The sequence below is a fragment of the Coregonus lavaretus genome (genome assembly GCF_964263955.1).
Source record: "Coregonus lavaretus genome assembly, chromosome: 10".
NCBI lineage: Eukaryota > Metazoa > Chordata > Actinopteri > Salmoniformes > Salmonidae > Coregonus > Coregonus lavaretus.
Window position 1 is genome coordinate 32,695,729 of NC_139997.1, and position 23,017 is coordinate 32,718,745.

The 23,017-nt window shown below is 44.2% G+C and overlaps 1 protein-coding gene across 2 annotated transcripts; it reads right to left on the bottom strand.

Annotated features, from left to right (window-relative positions):
• Positions 1-836: 836 nt before the first annotated feature.
• Positions 837-19,052, bottom strand: LOC311136082 (receptor-interacting serine/threonine-protein kinase 4-like). 2 transcript variants are annotated; one of them, XM_084170156.1, is made up of 9 exons: positions 18,712-19,016; positions 12,742-12,821; positions 12,530-12,655; positions 11,311-11,459; positions 10,986-11,035; positions 5,447-5,605; positions 3,634-3,740; positions 2,795-3,035; positions 837-2,586 (listed from the first exon to the last, which is right to left on the bottom strand). In XM_084170156.1, exons 1-9 carry the CDS (start codon positions 18,716-18,718, stop codon positions 1,280-1,282), a joined length of 2,226 nt encoding a protein of 741 aa, XP_084026282.1. In that variant the 5' UTR covers positions 18,719-19,016; the 3' UTR covers positions 837-1,279. The 2 variants fall into 2 exon arrangements, with proteins under 2 accessions (XP_084026282.1, XP_084026281.1); XM_084170155.1 differs by having other exon boundaries at positions 12,530-12,821; positions 18,712-19,052.
• Positions 19,053-23,017: the final 3,965 nt, after the last annotated feature.

The following is a 23,017-nucleotide window of genomic DNA, read 5'->3' on the forward strand; positions in this document are numbered from 1 at the left end:
AATGCTCTACTTACTTATCCATCAAACACTATAAGGGTGGCACAGTGCAAATATAGGGAGTGTACTTGAATAACAAACTACTGTGTAAAGTATGTAGAAAGGGTAAAGTGAAGGAACATAATAGAATGCCATGATAAGCGAGAGGGAAGATTGAGTAACGCCATCTTCCCCAGATTGAGTAGTAGATGTTCCACACCACTGATGCTTTTGTAGGATCACTTAGCAACAGGACAGACACACACACACACACACACACACACACACACACACAAAGCCTCTGATTACACAGAACTCATCACGAAACCAGGGCAATTACGAGGCTCGCCAGTGCTCAGCTCAAGAGGGCTTCAGACTCGGGTCCTCAAGAGGCCCAGCCCTGCAGGCGTCAACATCAAGGATGGAACGTTGGTTTAGGAGAGTGATGAAAAGTTGAAATGGTCTGAGGAATTAGCCAACAGCCTGGAAAGGCAGGCACGTTTCTCCATCCTCACCCCACTCCCCTCCCACTAACCCATCTGCCTGGCCTGTGATCCCCCCCGAGGGCAGTTCCCATGGATGGTGCCAAGTTGAGCATGCTCTGTAGGGTCTGGGGGAGAGGCAGGCAGGAATGATAAGAATAAAGCCGGCTGCAGATAGAGACATGCCCATTCTGCCTGGCAGTGAAGATGGCCATCATTCTTTCATTCACACATTTACAGGCGCACGTGGGTGCGCACACACACACACACTTGTATTGACACTGTTGTTTTATTATAGAATATAGCTTATGGACATGTTTAAACATACCAGCTAGAGTAAGTAGATAGGAAAGGAAAATACAAATGGCATTCCACAGATAATGTCAACATTATTTTTATTGGGGGCCATGAATGTGCATATGCAAAGTAGAAAAGTTACACTATTAAGGGAAAACGTTAGATGGAGTCTATATTTAACATAAAGGAAAAAAGTCAGTGATTTAAATGAGCTCATGGTTCTATATACAGTATACATATTTACATTAAAGCTTTCCTTCTCTGATAAGATACCAAAGTAATGATGGGTGATAACAGGGGCTTTGAGAGGCCCAAATAACCAAAGAATCATAACATCTGGCAATGAATGATCAATCAAAGACTGCCATAAAAATAAGACACAATCAAAATACTATGTACAAAAAAAATCTAATACAACTGCTGGTCTCTTTAGTTGGAGACACCTCTCCCATCACATCCATGAGGAAGGGAATAGAAGAGATCCCTGACTGTTTTCAATTCCAGGACAGTTCTGTACAATCCAGTCACAGCGTGACTCCCTCCTCTGGACAGTCGTTTCCTTCACGCTCTGTCAGTTTCAAGATTACAACGTTTCTCTGGAGACGCTTGGCCAACGAGCTTGGCTGACGATCCAGAAGCTTTGGGCAGTCCTCTGCTGCTGGCTGCAGTGTGTCATGGGGGATGGAGTCCTGTGGTACTTCCTGTGGTAGGGGTATGGAGTCCTGTGGTACTTCCTGTGATAGCTCCACCCCCTGGGCCAGCAGCATGCTGGTGATATCTGTGTAGCCTCCCATCACAGCCAGGTGCAGAGGGGTGAGGCCCTGCTCGTCTGACAGACTGGCACCCTCAGGGCAGTGGACCAGAAGCTCTTCGAAGACCTCACAGTGCCCCCCTTCTGCTGCCAGGTGGCAGGGGGTACGCAGGTTTTGGTTGGTGCAGTAGGGGTCTGCCCCTTCCTCGATCAGCATCTTCACTGTGGGCAGGTGGCCACGCTGAGCAGCGAGGTGGAGGGCGGTAAGACCCTGGGTAGTCTGGGCCTGGATGTCTGCATCATGCTTGACTAAGAGGCGGGAGGTGCTGGTGTGGCCTGTTTCAGCCGCCACATGCAGGGGGGTGTGGAGGTCCGTGGAGGTCACGTGGATGTCTGCCCCCAGCTCTATCAGGATCCTTGCCACCCTGTAATGCCCCCTATGGGAGGCCATGTGCAGCGGCGTGCGCCCATTAGTCGTCTGCCCGTCTACGTCCGCCCCAGCCTGCTTCACCAGCAATTTGACGATGCCCAGGTGGCCCTGCCAGGCAGCCAAGTGAAGCGCCGTCCAGTCATCTCTGCCCTTCACGTGGACGTCTGCCCCGCGGCTCAGAAGCACCCTGACCACGTTCTCCTGGCCATGCTGGCAGGCGATGTGTGCGGGTGTACGGCCCTGGGCATCCGTCTCATTGATGGAGGCACCGCGGTCCAGCAGTAGGCGGGTGATGGCCTCATCCCCGTTCTGAGCAGCACAGTGCAGGGCTGTGTATTGGTCCTCGTCCCGGGCGTTGGCGTTGGTGTTCCGGCGGCCCAGCAGCAGCTCGGCCAGGCCCTTCAGGTGCTTCTCGGTGGCCAGGTGGAGGGGGGTGGAGCCATGGGCGTTGGCCAGGTTGGTGTTGGCGTGGTTGAGGAGTAGGAACTTGACGGCCTCCTCGTTGGCCTGCGTGACGGCGTGGTGGAGCAGGCTGTAGCCGCCCTCCAATAGGAGGTCCACGTCCTGAGGCTGCAGGATCTTCATCAGCTTGGACATGTCCTTGGTACGGATGGCGTCGCACAGCTTCCTCCTCTGCACCTCCCCAGAGTCTAAACAACAAGGAGATAGAAGACACAGTATAGAGTCAGGGCCAAAACCACAAAGAAACTGTTCTAAAGTTAAAGAAACACTCTGCATGCTCCAGAAGTCATTCAGAACTGTACTACTTATATGTAGGATATAACACCGTGAGAAACGAGAATTCCTGTCATCTGTTAAAGGAAACCATAGACAATGCCATGACACAGCCATTCTTACCACATGTGTTCTCTTTCTCAAAGGAGAGGGTAATGGAGTCTTGAGAGGAGAAGGCAGAGTCTACAGAGGAGATTCCTGACAGTCTCTTGCTGGTGTTGTCTTTGCTGGGACAGCAGTCCTCCTTCACATGGTCAAAGCTCCGAGATATCCCAGAGTCTACCTGACTCAGCAGCTCTGATAGGCTGTAGTCTTTCTCTGGCAACATGGCAGACCTGGGCCTGACTGGCTTCTGCTCTTTATTCTGTTGGAGACACAGCTATGTTAGAAATACAATAACAAACCCATTGACTCCTTGGCTCTTTGACAACCTTTATGTTGTTAAAACATCTAGTTATGTAGCTATGTATCTTAAAATAGTTTTCCTCTCAAACCTAGTCCATTTATCATCTTCACTAATCATCACTGATCGTTTATTATCTTTACACATTGCACAATCGCACTAGTAATTTCTTCTAAACGGATGTCTAGTCAGTTCGTCACGTACACCCAGTACCCGGCATCCAGGATGTGAAACAGCAAAGAGTTAACCTAGTTAAACAATGCTTCTGGACGGCATTCTTATGTCATGATGAAACCATTTGTCAGGATCAAACATTGACTGTGTGTCTTATGGAAACAATAACAAGTCCAGTCCACAGGAAAACAATCACACAGATTTTAGACATACAGTACCAGAGGGTTTTCTAATTACATTATAGAAGAACACCAAAGCAGACTAGACTTGGACAGTTCAGTATATAGAATGGGGTGTCAGGGAAAAGAAGAGGATAGAAATCAATAGAAAAGGCAGAGGGAGAAGGCAGGGGAATATAAGTGAATGGTATGTGTGGAGGTTATACCTGGTCAGTGGTTAGTCCATTGCAGTGGTTATTCTCAGGCTCAGGGGTTTGTGTCTTGGACTCCTCTTGGGGTTTAGAACACAGCTCCTCGGCTTCTGATGTGATTTCTGCAGACAGAAGACAACAAAGGTCAGGTTTGATGTATAGAATAGCATCCCGTGGTTTAATTTTCACCTTTTCAGAAAACTATATGTACAGTACATCATGACTTTGTGTATGTACACTACCAGTCAAAACTTTGGACACATCTACTCATTCAAGGGTTATTCTTTATTTTTACATTGTAGAAAAAAAGTGAAGACATCAAAACTATGAAATAACACATATGGAATCATGTAGTAACCAAAAAGTGTTAAAGAAATCAAAATATATTTAATATTTGAGATTCTTCAAATAGCCACCCTTTGCCTTGATGACAGCTTTACACACTCTTGGCATTCTCTCAACCAGCTTCATGAGGTAGTCACCTGGAATGCATTTCAATTAACAGGTGTGCCTTCTTAAAAGTTAATTTGTGGAATTTCTTTCCTTCTTAATGCGTTTGAGCCAATCAGTTGTGTTGTGACAAGGTAGGGGGGTATACAGAAGATAGCCCTATTTGGTAATAGACCAAGTCCATATTATGGCAAGAACGGCTCAAATAAGCAAAGAGAAACAACAGTCCATCATTACTTTAAGACATGAAGGTGGGCGGTAAGAAAATAAAATAAAAAAATAATGTATGCACTCACTAACTGTAAGTCGCTCTGGATAAGAGCGTCTGCTAAATGACTAAAATGTAAAATGTAAATGTAAAAGGTCAGTCAATACGGAACATTTTAAGAACTTTGAAAGTTTCTTCAAGTGCAGTCTCAAAAACCATCAAGCGCTATGATGAAACTGGCTCTCATGAGGACCGCCACAGGAATGGAAGACCCAGAGTTACCTCTACTGCAGAGGATAAGTTCATTAGAGTTACCAGCCTCAGAAATTGCAGCCCAAATAAATGCTTCACAGAGTTCAAGTCACAGACACATCTCAACATCAACTGTTCAGAGTGGACTGTGTGAATCAGGCCTTCATGGTCAAATTGCTGCAAAGAAACCACTACTAAAGGACACCAATAATAAGAAGAGACCTGCTTGGGCCAAGAAACACGAGCAATGGACATTAGACCGGTGGAAATGTGTCCTTTGGTCTGGAGTCCAAATTGGAGATTCTTGGTTCCAACCGCCGTCTTTGTGAGACGCGGTGTGGGTGAACGGATGATCTCTGCATGTGTATTTCCCACCGTAAAGCATGGAGGAGGTGTTATGGTGTGGGGGTGCTTTGTTGGTGACACTGTCTGTGATATATTTAGAATTCAAAGCACACTTAACCAGCATGGCTACCACAGCATTCTGCAGCAATACGCCATCCCATCTGGTTTGGGCTTAGTGGGACTATCATTTGTTTTTCAACAGGACAATGACCCAACACACCTCCAGGCTGTGTAAGGGCTATTTTACCAAGAAGGAGAGTGATGAAGTGCTGCATCAGATGACCAGGCCTCCACAATCCCCCGACCTCAACCCAATTGAGATGGTTTGGGATGAGTCGGACGGCAGAGTGAAGGAAACAAGTGCTCAGCATACGTGGGAACTCCTTCTAGACTGTTGGAAAAGCATTCCAGGTGAAGCTGGTTGAGAGAATGCCAAGAGTGTGCAAAGCTGTCATCCATATGTGTTATTTCATAGTTTTGATGTCTTCACTATTATTCTACAACGTAGAAAATAGTTAAAATAAAGAAACACCCATCCTTTACAGACATAGGCCCCATTGGGTCTCTACTCACCCTGGAAGCTGGGTCTGGCATCAGGTAAGGGGGCCCAGCAGCGCTGCATGAGGCTCAGAAACCCTGTGCAGGCCTGGGGTCGACTCCGGGGCACAACATTGAGATCAGGACGCACCCCTCTCACCACCTTCAACATGATCTGCAGGATGGTGTTCTCCCCTGGAGGAAATAGAGGACATAGAGATACAATCAACACAAAATATAAGACACATTGATACACTTACAAACAATGGCAGAAGACAAATGTCAGCTGGCGTCGGGTAAGTTTGGCTTTATACATAGCTTGGGCTTTGTCGAGTAAGGCTTAATTATGTATTTAGATTGTAGTTAGGTATTGTAGGTAGGCATCGCGGGCTGTTGTGGGTAGTTATTGTAGGTTAGCATTGTATTCGGCTCTGCCGGGTGTAGCACGAAGCTAGCTAGCTAGCTAGCCGTTTCTCAAACAAAGTCAACACAGTAGCCATTGCTAGCTAGCCAACACGACCAGCTAATTGTACTGTAGCAGCTAAATACAATATATTTGTGCTAGCTAGCCAACGTTTAATTATTGCTGCGTTATGATAGGAACTAGACACGGACACGAATTATCTGTTTAGTGTGTTAACACACTATTGGTAGTTTGTTGTAACCAAGTATTGGTGCTAAACTGTGTGTTATTGGATGCTAGCATGCTAGTTAGCTATGGCGTCATAGTTAGGCATCGTGGGCTGTTGTGGGTAGTTATTGTATGTTAGCATTGTATTCGGCGGTCCCGGGTGTAGCACGAAGCTAGCTAGCTAGCCGTTTTTCAAACAAAGTCAACACACTAGCCATTGCTAGCTAGCCAACACGACCAGCTAACTGTACTGTAGCAGCTAAATACAATATACTTGTGCTAGCTAGCCAACGTTTAATTTTTGCTGCGTTATGAAAGGAACTAGACACGGACATGAATTATCTGTTTAGTGTGTTAACACACTATTGGTAGTTTGTTGTAACCAAGTATTGGTGCTAAACTGTGTGTTATTGGATGCTAGCATGCTAGTTAGCTATGGCGTCATAGTTAGGCATCGTGGGCTGTTGTGGATAGTTATTGTAGGTTAGCATTGTTTTCGGCGGTGCCGGGTGTAGCACGAAGCTAGCTAGCTAGCCGTTTTTCAAACAAAGTCAACACAGTAGCCATTGCTAGCTAGCCAACACGACCAGCTAACTGTACTGTAGCAGCTAAATACAATATATTTGTGCTAGCTAGCCAACGTTTAATTATTGCTGCGTTATGAAAGGAACTAGACACGGACACGAATTATCTGTTTAGTGTGTTAACACACTATTGGTAGTTTGTTGTAACCAAGTATTGGTGCTAAACTGTGTGTTATTGGATGCTAGCATGCTAGTTAGCTATGGTGTCATATTTAGCTAGCTGAATAAAGTAAGTTGAGTCTATTCCTTGAAACATTGAACCGCTGTAGTTCACAACAATTCTAATTTCTAAAGTGGAAGTTGGGAGAGTTTTTATTCGGGTGGTTCAGTGAAACAATTATAGTTTCTGAGGTGGAAGTTTTGGTGAGGGAGGCCCTACTCTCTCCTTTCCCAGATGTTTAGTTCATTTCATTCCGATCTCCTCTGCATTATTGTAGCCATTTGCTACAGCCTGTCAACTATGCCTCTGCCTATCCCTGTTCTCTCCTCTCCGCACAGGCTACACAAACGCCTCACACCGCGTGGCTGCTGCCTCTCTAACCTGGTGGTCCCTGCACGCACCCCACACCTGGAGTTCCAGGTCTCAGGCAGCCTCTGGAACTGCCGTTCTGCTGCCAACAAAGCTGACTTCATCCCAGCCTATGCTAACCTCCAGTCCCTCGACTTCCTGGCGCTGACGGAAACATGGATTACCACTGAAAACACTGCTACTCCTACTGCTCTCTCCTCGTCTGACCATGTGTTCTCGCATACCCCGAGAGCATCTGGTCAGAGGGGTGGTGGCACAGGAATCCTCATCTCTCCCAAGTGGACATTCTCAATTTTTCCCCTAACCCATCTGTCTATCTCCTCATTTGAATTCCATGCTGTCACAGTCACTAGCCCATTTAAGCTTAATATCCTTGTCATCTATCGCCCTCCAGGTTCCCTTGGAGAGTTCATCAATGAGCTTGACGCCTTGATAAGTTCCTTTCCTGAGGATGGCTCACCCCTCACAGTTTTGGGGGATTTCAACCTCCCTACGTCTACATTTGACTCATTTCTCTCTGCCTCCTTCTTTCCACTCCTCTCCTCTTTTGACCTCACCCTCTCACCGTCCCCCCCTACTCACAAGGCAGGCAATACGCTTGACCTCATCTTTACTAGATGCTGCTCTTCTACTAATCTCACTGCAACTCCCCTCCATGTCTCCGACCACTACTTTGTTTCCTTTTCTCTCTCGCTCTCCTCCAACACTACTCACTCTGCCCCTACACAGATGGTAATGCGCCGCCGCAACCTTCGCTCTCTCTCTCCCACTACTCTCTCCTCTTCCATCCTATCATCTCTTCCCTCTGCTCAATCCTTCTCCCTCCAATCTCCTGATTCTGCCTCCTCAACCCTCCTCTCCTCCCTTTCTGCATCCTTTGACTCTCTGTGTCCCCTATCCTCCCGGCCGGCTCGGTCCTCCCCTCCAGCTCCGTGGCTTGATGACTCATTGCGAGCTCACAGAACAGAGCTCCAGGCAGCGGAGCGGAAATGGAAGAAAACTAAACTCCCTGCCGACCTGGCATCTTTTCACTCCCTCCTCTCTACATTTTCATCTGTTTCTGCTGCTAAGGCCACTTTCTACCACTCTAAATTCCAAGCATCTGCCTCTAACCCTAGGAAGCTCTTTGCCACGTTCTCCTCCCTGCTGACTCCCCCCCCCCCCCCCCCTCTCTCTCTGTGGATGACTTCGTCAACCACTTTGAAAAGAAGGTTGACGACATCCGATCCTCGTTTGTCAAGTCTAATGACACTGCTGGTCCTACTCACACTGCCCTACCCTATGCTTTGACTTCTTTCTCCCCTCTCTCTCCAGATAAAATCCTGCGACTTGTGACTGCAGGCCGCCCAACAACCTGCCCGCTTGACCCCATCCCCTCCTCTCTTCTCCAGACCATCTCCGGTGACCTTCTCCCCTACCTCACCTCGCTGATCAACTCATCCTTGACCGCTGGCTATGTCCCTTCCGTCTTCAAGAGAGCGAGAGTTGCACCCCTTCTCAAAAAACCAACACTCGATCCCACTGATGTCAACAACTACAGACCAGTATCCCTTCTTTCTTTTCTTTCCAAAACTATTGAGCGTGCCGTCTTTAGCCAACTCTCTTGCTATCTCTCTCAGAATGACCTTCTTGATCCAAACCAGTCAGGTTTCAGGACTGGTCATTCAACTGAGACTGCTCTTCCCTGTGTCACGGAGGCTCTCCGCACTGCTAAAGCTAACTCTCTCTCCTCTGCTCTTGTCCTTCTAGACCTGTCTGCTGCCTTTGATACTGTGAACCATCAGATCCTCCTCTACACCCTCTCCGAGCTGGGCATCTCCGGCGCGGCTCACTCCTGGATTGCGTCCTACCTGACCGGTCGCTCCTACCAAGTGGCGTGGCGAGAAGCTGTCTCCGCACCACGTGCTCTCACCACTGGTGTCCCCCAGGGCTCAGTTCTAGGCCCTCTCCTATTCTCCCTATACACCAAGTCACTTGGCTCTGTCATATCCTCACATGGCCTCTCCTATCATTGCTACGCTGACGATACACAACTAATCTTCTCCTTTCCCCCTTCTGATAACCAGGTGGCGAATCGCATCTCTGCATGTCTGGCAGACATATCAGTATGGATGACGGATCACCACCTCAAGCTGAACCCTGGCAAGACGGAGCTGCTCTTCCTCCCGGGGAAGGACTGCCCGTTCCATGATCTCGCCATCATGGTTGACAACTCCGTTGTGTCCTCCTCCCAGAGTGCGAAGAGCCTTGGCGTGACCCTGGACAACACCCTGTCGTTCTCCGCTAACATCAAGGCGGTGACCCGATCCTGCAGGTTCATGCTCTACAACATTCGGAGAGTACGACCCTGCCTTACACAGGAAGCGGCACAGGTCCTAATCCAGGCACTTGTCATCTCCCGTCTGGATTACTGCAACTCGCTGTTGGCTGGGCTCCCTGCCTGTGCCATTAAACCCCTACAACTCATCCAGAATGCCGCAGCCCGTCTGGTGTTCAACCTTCCCAAGTTCTCTCACGTCACCCCGCTCCTCCGCACACTCCACTGGCTTCCAGTTGAAGCTCGCATCTGTTACAAGACCATGGTGCTTGCCTATGGAGCTGTGAGGGGATCGGCACCTCTGTACCTTCAGGCTCTGATCAGTCCCTACACCCAAACGAGGGCATTGCGTTCATCCACCTCTGGCCTGCTGGCTCCCCTTCCTCTGCGGAAGCATAGTTCCCGCTCAGCCCAGTCTAAACTGTTCGCTGCTCTGGCACCCCAATGGTGGAACAAGCTCCCTCACGACGCCAGGACAGCGGAGTCACTCACCACCTTCCGGAGACATTTGAAACCCCACCTCTTTAAGGAATACCTGGGATAGGATAAAGTAATCCTTCTACCCCCCCCCCCCCCCCCAAAAAAAAAAAAAAAACATATTGTAAAGTGGTTATCCCACTGGCTATAGGGTGAATGCACCTATTTGTAAGTCGCTCTGGATAAGAGCGTCTGCTAAATGACGTAAATGTAAATGTAAATGTTAATTAATTGATCTACTGTTCATATGATAACTCAGTCCATAAGGTGTACCAGGCCCCATTATTTAAAGCCTGGATCATATCAATGAATAATGCCTTGATCGCGTGCTGGTGAAAGTATGGAAAAGCAACATAAACGAATGTCTGGGTAGGACCGATTCTAGTATGTACACTTTATTATTATCATTTTTCTGTATGCTCAGATAAGGAAGGCGTTTAGATGTTTTGTTTCTCTCTCCCACCAGGCCTGGAAAAACCTCTCAGACTTTCTTGGTCATGGTCTCTTTGTTATCAAGCATTGGGACCAGCCAGACAGCCAGCCAGCCAGCCAGTCAGTGGAGTTAAGCTCAGATCACCTTGGCTTATTTTGTAGCTTTAATACCATTCAATAGAAGGAGGAGGAACATGGGAGGAGGAGATGGAAAAGTACTTTTCTAGGGCTTCATTAATGGCGGACACAGGTGCCAGTGCCAACGTTGTCACTGCCCTGATCAAGAGCTTTCAATTCAAAGGATATGCCTGGGGAAAACACCTGTCAGCCTGCCTGCCCTGGAATTCACCAGGTAAACACTCAACGGCACCGTCAATATGTGCACTGTGACTAAATGTCTGTTACCTTCACTTAGTGAGATGCCGGACAAACTAACATGGGTGGTCATGTCACAAGGAGTCTATGGGCTTAATCGCGGTCCAGGAACCTGGCCATTTGAGTTTAAGAAAGACTAGGAGTGAATCTTATAAGACAAACCCTAAAGGACTACAAGGTGTCTCACACCAATCCTCAATCTATCCATCAATTTCCTCAACATGTCTCACCTTGGTAAGGTTTCTTCTGTGTGAGAATTCCCCAGATGACGATCGAAAAGCTGTAACAGGAAGGGAACAACAGGTCAGTATCAAGGAATACTAATAAAAGTGATCAATTAATGAATGACCTACTCACTATGTGTTTTCCAAGCATAATTTATAACTGGTTAATATACATCCATTTCATATTCATAGTGATTAAAACAAATATTGTCAAAACAAACAATGGAGGGGAGAAGTGAAAAAAACTAACATCAAGACTAAGCATTAAACAGACAACGTTCCACTCCTCTGGCAGACAAGGACAGAGAGAAGTGAAGGTGAAGACTCTCACCTGTAGACGTCATGCTTGGTGTCTGACACCCTGTCCTTCTCGATGATGCTCTCCGGCGGCAGATAGGCGATGGTGCCACAGAAACCATCACGGCTGATTTCATCAACCCTGGATAGGCCGTTCCACCGGGCCAGACCAAAATCTGATATCTGAAGGGGGAGATACAGAATATATCTTGTTAAGACAAGAACCTACTTGATCTCTCCCTTTCCCATTTGTTGTCATGGCTATGGCTACCTATGACTAACTTTACCCTCAACCTGATGGCTGAGCCCTTATTGTATTCTATGCATCCAGAGCCATGATGAGGGCAGTGGCAGCCATGTCCTGTCCCAGCCTGAGGGTGCTTTCCTTACCTCTCGTGTCAGGAGTTGAGGCCCTGTTTGACTGTGAGTTACATGCGTGGGCGAGCAGCTGAACACACACTCAGTCAGTGTTGGCAGAGTACTGTACTCAGCCTGTTAAGACAGGCCCAGGCTACGTGTTTACATGAAGGTATTAAAACAGAAGAGGTTCCCACCCATTTCTCCTCCACCTCCAACCATTAGTCATCCAGTGTGAGGTAGGAGAGCAAGTGGGATGAAGGCTGGGAGGGAGACACCTTTCTGCCCGTAGCATGTGTGTGCAGCAGGGCGGCCGTTTAAAGCAAAATGAAAGTGTATAACAGATTTCCTCCCTTCATACCTCTCAGCTGAAATTAACGCCTGAACAAATCCTATTAAAGGACACACTGTACCACATGAAAGCTCTTGAGTTTGGGCTGTTGTTTTAAAGAGTCATTCTGTAGTAGAAATTACATAATTTGAGTGAAGGTTTGCTAAATGCTCACCATAAGGTAAAATCAGACTTTTCTATTGGACAGTGTATTGATTTTTACATATTTATGTTAATTAAATGGTCTAAAATATTTTGGCAGCTGAGACTCAGGCCTTTACTACATCAGCTCTGCTCAATATGACTCAACATAACACACTATGACATAATACTGTGGCTAGGTGTACCACCAATCTGCTGAACCAGTAGCAGTAGTAACAGTTACGGAAGCAGTAGCAATAGGAGTGTTTGGTTTAGTTCACCCGGCGCATCAGGCAGGCAGATTCAGCATTGAGAACCAATGCAATGTGTATTTTAGGACCAATGGTCTCAAATGTGCAAGCACTGCCCACACCGTGCCCTGTGCGAACTCCAACCAACACACCAAGTAACTGTTGTGTCTCACCTTGACGTGGTAGTGTGCGTCCAGTAGGATGTTGGCAGGTTTTAGGTCCAGGTGCAGGAGGGGTGGGCTCATGCAGTGCAGGAAGTTCATGCCCACTGCAGTCTCGTGGATGATCCTGAAGCGTAGCTCCCAGGGCAGAGGCTCAGCAGCCAGCAGGGTCTCTAGGGAACCTGTCTCCATGTACTCCATCACCAGGCCCTGGGAGTTCCCACAGATCCCATACACTGGCAGGATGTAGCGGAACTTAGCCGCCTCCATCTTCTTAGCCTCCTCCAGTAGCACCGCTCGCTCCCTACAGAGGACATGCTTGTCTGTTAACTTACTTCGACTTCATCACGCCAAGTGGGCATAAAGGCCTTGTATACCTGTCTGTTTAGACTGAACTACATAACTCATACAGATAACAGAGAATTTAAATGTAGCTGTCTTCCTAAATCTACCCATCCATCTACGTCCCTTGATCCACACAACAAATTCAGAAAATGCTGTTATTTTATTTTATCTTACTTACACAGGTATTCAAAGGCTTGTTAAAACAGCACCATTTGAAAAACCTTTTACCATCGACCCAAATTACACCAGGGAATACAAGGAGACAGCAAACTGAGATGCATGGGCTTTCCCATGCATTAACCTGTCTCTCTGACAGGTTAAATCAGTGAACCCCCTGCAGACATGAGGAATTTATGGGACAGAGATTCTCCAAGTATGTCAGCCAGGCAGATCTGTCCGAGCGACATTCCTCAGAGAGCCAAAGCATCCAGCTTGGTTTGGAGTTATGAACACAACAGACCTCTTGTTCCCTATGCCCTTGTTGCTCAACCTTTGAACAATTACCTATTATTACCTTTATCAGTGTTAGCTCGGCTAGGCTAGCAGACTCAAAAAGAGCCGTGTAGCCCATCACCATAGAGATCTAAAGGGAGGTGATAAACTGCTTAATCATCATGAATAATGTGTGTGTATACAGTAGTGTCTTCACTACAAAGGCAATGAGCAACAACTTGGGTTTTCAAAGGATTCATTGAATATTAAATCAGCATGCTGATAAGATCTTAAAAAGTAAAAAGTAAAATAAACGATGTAGTGTAGTCTCTCTGTCACTAAGGCAGCCATTTCTTTATGTTTCGAGGGGGGCAATTCCATGGTAACGGAATTACGAAGAGACTTAGACTTTTTACTTTAAGATGTATACCAAACAAAAACCATTGACTTCAAAGTTTAAAAAACCATACAACTCTATGCACAACCACTACTTTTAACAATTTCCACTGAAAATTTTACAAAAACACACTGGAAGAACTGTGCAGATACAAGTTGTGTAACAGAAAACTGAGGGAGATTTTACCGCAATTCTATTACCAAACTTTTGCGTCCGTACTGTTTTTCCAGTAAATGATTTTTTTATTAATTTACTGTGTAAATTGTTCAAAGTGTCATTGTGCATTGAGTTGTATGGAGTCTCAGCGTAATTCTGTTATCTTGGAATTGCCAAGGGGTAAATTATCAAATCATTCAAGTTCAATAAAAGTGTAAGCCATTTCATCAAATAAATCTGACAAGCATGAAAAATCTGTGTAAATGTGTGGAGTTAGGAGAGTGTTTTACCCAAGAGGCTCAGACTTTTCTGTTACCATCTACACGGCACTAGTGTCTCATTCGCACCACCTCCTCACCCCGACCCCACAAACAATAAAACAAGACTTTCGTGAACTAAACACTCGCACTTGACTTTTTTCCCCCCTTACTAGCTCTGACCTTGCTGATAGCTTTGAGGAAAAATGTACTTACTATGACTGTGATATGTGGTTGTCCCACCTATCTATTCTAAAATGAATGCACTAATTGTAAATTGCTCTGGATTAGAGCGTCAGCTAAATTACTAAAATCTAAAAATCTAAAATGTAAATTGCAGGCTGTCTTTTCAAACAGCTATTACACTAAAAGGGCATTATCATCATTTTCACATTATTATTCCAACATCATAGTGTGTAAATATATATAAAACAAGTTGAGACCGGTGGGTCCACCCCAAAGTGCCACGTGTCATGATGACGCTCACCTGTCTCGATCAATGTGAGAAGATTTGAAAGACAAGATGGCGGCATACACATTGTTGGATTACTTCATGGAGCAAAACATTTATTTTAATAACGGAGCATTTTCTAAATTCAAACGAACCACCTGCAACTGGACACTGACATTTTAGAAGGTACATGTTTGGCCGAATCGAGAACAAAGATAGTATTCCCAAGTTAAAAGTGTTTTACATATATTTCAATACTGAGGTTGGAATAATACAGTGAAATTGTGAAAATGATGATAATGCCCTTTTAGTGTAAGAGCTGTTTGAAAAGACTGCCTGAAATTTCAGCCTGTTTTAGTGGGATGGAGTTTTGGCCTGCCTTGTGACATCACCAGGCGGTAAATTAGTTAATAGACTAATAAGAAAGAGAGTTCCAAACCTCTCTGCCAATAACAGCTAGTTTTCAGTTTTCCCCTCCCCACAGTCCTAGCAAAATTATTGCTTGAGAAATTGTTCTTTGCTATGAAGCTATGTGTATTTTGGGTTCTTTTTGACCATTTTAATGGAAAACAATCACAGTACGTTACTTAATTGTAAACAACTGCATTGGACCTTTAAGGTTGGTTAAAAAGTATCTGTGCTATGCCAAACAGTACCTATCCTGTAATGGCTAATGGAGCATCACATTAGCCCGTTACAATTCGCTAGCTAGCTTTGAGTCAGAGGACTGTGTGGAAGCAGGGAGCAGGCAGGCAAATTACAGTTTATGTACTTTTCAGTTGTTGAGAGAAGATAGCATCTTTAGTTCAGGTTCAGTGGGTGCCATGAGTCTAGCTACTATGGATTGGAGGAGGATGTCAATGATTGTCATTGGCAAAGCTAAAGAACTTCCTCCTGGTGCTGTGTATGACATATTTTTCTCTGTGAATGTTTTGCAAAAGCAGTAGGGTAGAGAAGTGAGATAAATGGTCATAGGAAGTAACACAATCAAACACAAAAAAAGGAGGCAATAAACTCTGTCGTGTTTGTGAGTTTCTGCTAACGGACGATTCCCTGTAAAAAAGTCAACCTGAGCATGCACAAATAAAGTTAGTTATATACCTTAAGGATAATTATGAATGTGGTTTCATTCGGAAATATGTTGGAGTTCAGGCTTTATTCGAAAATGTTGACCATTACAGAGTAGGTGGCCAAGTCTCAAAAAAGGCTTTTCAGTCAATCATATTGAACTACTTTTAGAAAGGGCTCACAGTCTTTGTTTCTCCACTCACAGCTCTCCCCCAGTATTAGTTAAGAAGATGTTAATTAAGCAATATATACCGAATTGAAGTGTCTTGAGTTTTGTTTGCGTGTTCTACAGTCTTGTAAAGATAGGTGACTGGGACTGTAACATACATAACCTTTTTTAGGAAAAGTTAAAAAAAAACAAGAACTACATCGGATCATCTTGAAACTTTCTCTTTAAAGCCAACTTTCATCGAGGTTTTATATGGTGTGCAAAGCTATCATCAAGGCAAAGGGTGGATACTTTGAAGAATCTCAAATAGAAAATATATTTTGATTTGTTTAACACTTTTTTGGTTACTACATGATTCCATGTGTGTTATTTCACAGTTTTGATGTCTTCACTATTATTCTACAATGTAGAAAATAGTAAAAATAAAGAAAAACCCTGGAATGAGTAGGTGTGTCCAAACTTTTGACTGGTACTGTATAACGGTTGATTTTCCTCTCTGAAGTAATAATGTAAATGACAATCTTTTCAAAATTATAGTTTGTGTTCAGCCACGCCTTTCCTTCGAAAATGCAATCCATGTTTTGACCTAAGACTTACAAACTCACAGACTTCTGCTAATATGTTCAGTCTCCCCAAAAAGCTTGTCCATTTAATGTAACATCCAGAACGCTTCTTATTTGCTTTATTTCTCCAACATATCAATATTTACAAGTCCACTTTTTTGGGGTATACACTACATTTACGTCATTTAGCAGACGCTCTTATCCAGAGCGACTTACTACCCCCAAGGGGTACTATAGACACACACACACACATCAAACGTTTAATTTTTTTGTCCATTCTCTGAGACATTTAAGTTGTGATTTTGCGTGCAACTGTAATATCCATAATGCTGGAATTGCCCTGAATGACTCAAATGTAATATACACTGAGTGTACAAAACATTTAGAACACCTTCCTAATATTGAGTTGCACCCCCCCTTTTGCTCTCAGAACAGCCTCAATTTGTCGGGGCGTGGACTCTACATGGTGTCGAAAGCATTCCACAGGGATGCTGGCCCATGTTGACTCCAATGCCTCCCACAGTTGTGTCAAGTTGGCTGGACGTCCTTTGGGTGGTGGACCATTCTTGATACACACAGGAAACTGTTGAGCGTGAAAAATCCAGCAGCATTGCAGTTCTTGACACAAACTGGTGCGCCTGGCACCTACTACCATACCCAGTTCAAAGGCACTTAAATATTTTGTCTTGCCAATTCATCCTCTGAATGGCACACATACACAGTCCATGTCTCAATTGTCTCAATGCTTAAAAATCCTTCTTTAACCTGTCTTCTCCCCTTCATCTACACTGATAGAAGTGTATTTAACAAGTGACATCAATAAGCGATCATAGCTTACACCTGGGTTCACCTGGTCAGTATGTCAGAAAGAACAGGTGTTCTTAATGTTTTGTACACTCAGTATAAGTGTCTGTGACTAAATCTCTCAACAAGTCAACAGCAGAAAGTTCAGCCTTTGGTCTGTGGGTATATTGCCTCAAGTGAAATGAAGTTAAGGAGCAACCTGATCCAATCATTGTCTTCAAAGCTGTAAAAGCTCTCAAAATGACAGAGGGTCAGAATGGTTAAAGTGCTCTACATTGTAAGCCTCTTGAATACAATGTTCCCAACCTCATGCTCTGACACCTTTAGAAACATTAACTTGATATGCCACTGAAAAATGCCAAATGCACTAATATTTTCCACTGCTGGTGAATGTAAATAACACTTTTTGTGCCAAAGGAATTAAAGGATATTGTACAGATTCTTTAGATAATGTCATTTGCACATCCACTCTGCTACATTTTGAAATCAAGTTGAAAGTAGGAAAGGAATATTGAAAGTAAATTAAGACTTGGTAGTCCTCTTTGAGGTTTCTGGAGGGAGAGATTGTTTCCTCCTGCTGTTGATGTACAGAGGACATGGGTGAACCACGCAGGAGGGCAGAGAGGTGTTGTAAGAGAGGAAGGAACGTGCTAGCATAATGTTGAACTTTTCCCCCCAGCACACCATGACACATGCACGCACACACACTTGGTACTACACATGGCATAAAAGTCATACTACTTCTCATAATCATGAGTCAATACAAACATCATCACCAAACTGAAGAAGCGGTTACATTCCAGAGACATAGTGTAGGGTCTCCTGGAGAAAGGGCCAGGCATTAGAGTAAAGAAGACTGATCTGTTTATTGGAGCCAGCCGCCTTTGTGACTGGGCTTGTTGTTGGGTCATTTTGATATGGACAGCATAATTCAGCCCCAGGGAATTGTGGTGGTGATGCCACCATTGGTGAAATGGTCCTCTTTCCCACAGTACAGCAGAGCATGAGGGGGCATCACGGTCCTCTGTAGCTCAATTGGTAGAGCATGGCGCTTGTAACGCCAGGGTAGTGGGTTCGATCCCCGGGACCACCCATACGTATAAATGTATGCACACATGACTGTAAACCGCTTTGGATAAAAGCGTCTGCTAAATGGCATATTATTATTACATTTAAAAAAATATATCCAAACATTCTTGAACTGTCAAACATTCACAGGTGTACTGATCAAGGGCCCTCCATTGTAACCGCATGTGAATGACTGCTCAGTGCTCACCTCAAAAACATTTACATAATAGAAATGTACTCCCATACATATCCAGAATCCAGAAGATGATGAGTCTGTGACATAAGCCTGAATAAATTCCCAGCATACGTCAAACCCTCTGATAGATTAACAAACTCATAATCACAGAGAACTACAGCTTTTTACTCTGAAGCCCACGGAGGATATCAAAGAGATAACATGTAGTCTAGGCTTAAATACTTGAAACAACATTCTTCACACTTTTAACACCATCAACCCCAGAATAAAAACAGCTGTCCAACTTACTTATCATCTACCTGAGGGCAGGGTGGGCACTTGATAGCCAGCCATGTTTTCCACTGTACATGTCGGACTTTGTATACTTGTCCAAAGCCGCCCGAGCCTATTTTCTCCCAGCTCCCAAACTCAGAGGAATCAAAGGTTCTCAGCAGCCCCATATTCCCATGGGAAGGGTCCGGAACATCCATATCCGTCTTTAGAAAGGCTTGCGTGGTGTTAAAATCTCCAAATCCTTATTTTTTCCCTCTTCAACACACATTCAGAAGACGTAAACATACACACCTGCCTAACTACTAAGCGCTCCCTTCCTTGTTTTTCCCCGCTTGCCTAACACAATCTTGCCCCTCCTTCTCTTCAGGTGAAAGGAGGGGAAGAGCCTATAGTTGTGACATCATTTCCTGGGTCTGGCCAGACAGACAGATAACAGTCTTTCCAGGTAGCACGCCACTGACCAGGTTTATCATTAATCCAAGCCCCTGAGCCCCAACTCGCTCATATTTCTGGCAATATGTATTTATTTATTTGTAAATAAGATGGAATTCAAGAACAGTGAAATGTTGGGAAATCACCCAATAACTTTGTCCCTCTTGAGAACCCTAACACTACCAAAGACCCTGTAAATACCCTGAGGAGTCGTTGGGAATATCCTTCAACAATGGTTTGTTGCGTGATATTGCCCAGGAGGCTCTGGTTTGGAATGTGTTCATCTGGGAAGTATACTAGCCTATTCATTTGAGGTATACTACTGGTATAAATTTATCCAAAACCACCTGCCTGATTCCTTTCCTGTTCACACTGAATGAGACATGCCAGTGACTCAGCAGGTGTCATATATATCAGCAAACATGAACAATGACTGTAAGTAGAGAAGACCTGTTCCTCAGAAGTATCAGTGGTGGAAAAACTACCCAATTGACATACTTTTTAATAAAAGTTAACTTAATAGAAAATGACAAGTAAAAGTCACCTAATAAAATGCTAGTTGAGTAAGTCTAAAAGTACTTGGTTTTAAATATACTTAAGTATCAAAAGTAAATGTAATTGCTCAAATGTAATTAGGTATAAAAAATAAAAGTACAAATAATTTCAAATTCCTTATATTAAGCAAACCAGAAGGCACCCTTTAATCTATTTATTTACTGATAGCCAGGAGCACACTCCAACATAATTTACAAACGAAGCATGTGTGTTTAGTGAGTCCGCCAGATCAGAGGCAGTAAGGATGACCAGGGATGTTCTCTTGAGAAGTGCGTGAATTGGACCGTTTTCCTGTCCTGCGAAGCATTCAAAATGTAACAAATACTTTTTGGTGTCAGGGTAAATGTATGGACTAAAAAGTACATTATTTTCTTTAGGAATGTAGTGAAGTAAAAGTTGTCAAAAATATAAATAGTAAAGTACAGATACCCCAAAAAACTAATTAAGTAGTACTTTAAAGTATTTTAACGTAATACTTTACACCATTGAAAAGTATTACGTTTATAGAAGCTCCTCCATGAATTAAGAAGTACGATTTATAATGAGAGCGGTTCGAAAATGTGATTGTCTTGGTTTATGGTTTACATATTCAGAGGGAAATCCCCCCCAAAATCAGATTTTTCTTATAACACATTTACATTTTAGTCATTTAGCAGACGCTCTTACCCAGAGCGACTTGCAGTTAATGCATTCATTTTAAAATAGCTAGGTGAGGCAACCACATCACAATCGCAGTAAGTACATTTTTCCTCAATAAAGAAGTTATCAGCAACGTTAGTGCTAGTAGTGAAATACAATATAATCCCTCAACCTGCGCTTCCACAGACCCCCTCGAACTACAGAACACTTCTTATCCTGATTTCTATTAACATACAGGGGTGTAAATGGGCCATGTGGGAAACAATAATGAAATCTTAGCAGTTTATGAGGCAGCCTACTTCACACCATAGTGACGCACATCACCACAGAGACAGTGTTTAATACTTGGGGCTAATAGACAACACATCACATAGGAACATTAACAACAGTTGAAGGTGTCAACCCTGAAAATGAGGGTCTTTTGAGGTGATGGTCCATCTAGTCCACACCTCAATTTAATGTGGATGTTTATCCTTCTTGTGGGTGTTGACACACACCTTGGCCCCTGACTGTGGAAGGAGACAATAGCAAGAACCATACATACAAAAGACTGCTCTATTTCTCAGTCCTTCAAACACCTTTCTTAGACAATGTATTTGCATAAACTAATGCATATATCCCTTTATTTTATTCACTACAGAGTGGATGATGCAGAACTACACGGCCCTGTGTAGCTCAGTTGGTAGAGCATGGCGTTTGCAACGCCAGGGTTGTGGGTTCGATTCCCACGGGGGACCAGTATGAAAAATAAATAACAAATGTATGCACTCACTAACTGTGAGTCGCTCTGGATAAGAGCGTCTGCTAAATGACTAAAATGTAAATATGTAACCCATGTTCTGTAGGGGTCTCTCAGATAAATCATATTTGTGAAGATAGCGCCCCCTTCTGGTTGATCTAGGTTCTGACTCCTGGTGGGAAGCTACAAGTGGGCTGTTCGTAGCCTAGTGGTTAAGAGCGTTGGGCCAATAACCGAATGGTCGCTGGTTCGAAACAGCTGGTTTGCGCTGACTAGGTGAAACATCTGTCTGTGCCCTTGAGCAAGGCACTTAACCCCAATTGCTCCTGTAAATCTCTCTAGATAAGAGCATCTGCTAAATGTAAAAAGACTGACTGGTGCTTTTGATACATACATACATAAACAGACATCTGAGATGAAGGTAGCTATTGGAGCCTTGGGCAGTGCTGTGGGAAGATGACCCCCATTCTGTAAGCAGACAAACAACACTGATTACAATGATGCCAGCAGTGGCGGCTCCTGAAAAAATTCTCAGGGGGGGCAATTTTTCTGATGATTTAGGTGACCTACACACATTTAAAAAAAGATATGTCCAGCAACAACATGAAGACAGGGGCAGCATATAAGTCAATACCAGAAGCATTTATTGACTGATCTCAAAAGTGTTGGCTTACCAGGGTTGGTGGAGCCCTCAGTTTCATCTTTGCCTCGCAAAGCTAACTCAAACACGCCGCAAAACTTCACACACTGGATTAGCCGGCTGAGGATGTGGCGGTTCTTGCTAATGTCGTAGTAAATATATTTGTTATAGTGAATATGGAATATGATATGTTGAGTAAAATGTTGTGCTAAGATCTATTTAGGTCAGGAGCTGGTTATAAGTTCTGTTCCTATCCAATAACAATGGACAAAAGGGTCCTATCTTGTCAGCCTTGTCAGCAGGTGGCCAAGGACAACACCCACGCCATAGGCCTCTCAGTTCTTCCAACTCACGAGTTCTTGCTCTGAGGACACACACACACACACAAACACACACACACACACATCATCACTGTTAAACACACACACACACACACACACACACACACACACACATCATCACTGTTAAACACACACACACACACAAAAATCCCCTCTCTTAGGCTGAACATTTGAAGACAGAGAACCCGACTCAGAGCCAATGCAACAGTGACAGTAGCCTGGAGGGGACCTCGCCCAACTCATCAGGACCAATCAGAAGATCAGAACTACTAGATTCAACCTACTTCATTTATTGCATAAAATGTCAGCACACAATGTTTCGGGGCTCTCTTCAGATAATAATAATAATAATAATAATATGCCATTTAGCAGACGCTTTTATCCAAAGCGACTTACAGTCATGCGTGCATACATTTTTGTGTATGGGTGGTCCCGGGGATCGAACCCACTACCTTGGCGTTACAAGCGCCGTGCTCTACCAGCTGAGCTACAGAAAGTGGATACTCATGGATGCGCATCGCAATTGTAAAATGTCAACACAATTGGAGACACCACGTCATTTTTGGAGACATGTTATTGACAGTAAACTATTGTAGATGCGACTGCTAACTAAATAAAACATTTTAGCTGGCTAGCTAATCATCTTAGCTAAATGTGGGGCAAACAATTCAGTTATTTACCGTTCATTTGAGGGATTGGGGTGAAAGAAATCGAGTTACATAGTGATACTTTACGATATACTGTATTGACAATATCGCAATATTTTAGCGCTAGTTGGCTGTACCTGCACCAAAACACCATTATTGTTCCTTCATAGCTTGTTCTCAATCTTTTCACATTGGGAGCCAATTTGTTTTCAGCACTTTTATTTCCATGACTGATCAAAACTCGTTCTCATGGCTTTCTGATCCCTCTGCAACAGACATATGGTGCGCAATAAAATCACAGTATCGAATCGCAATACGTATAGAATCA

Excerpts from the sequence above, each read along its gene's own strand:
- LOC311136082 (XM_084170155.1), bottom strand. The coding sequence starts at position 18,893 with ATGGATGTTCCGGACCCTTCCCATGGGAATATGGGGCTGCTGAGAACC. Across the intron at positions 3,741-5,446 it reads TGCCAGACCCAGCTTCCAGG|AAATCACATCAGAAGCCGAG; the intron begins GTGAGTAGAGAC and ends TTCTGTCTGCAG. Across the intron at positions 2,587-2,794 it reads TGAGAAAGAGAACACATGTG|ACTCTGGGGAGGTGCAGAGG; the intron begins GTAAGAATGGCT and ends CTTGTTGTTTAG.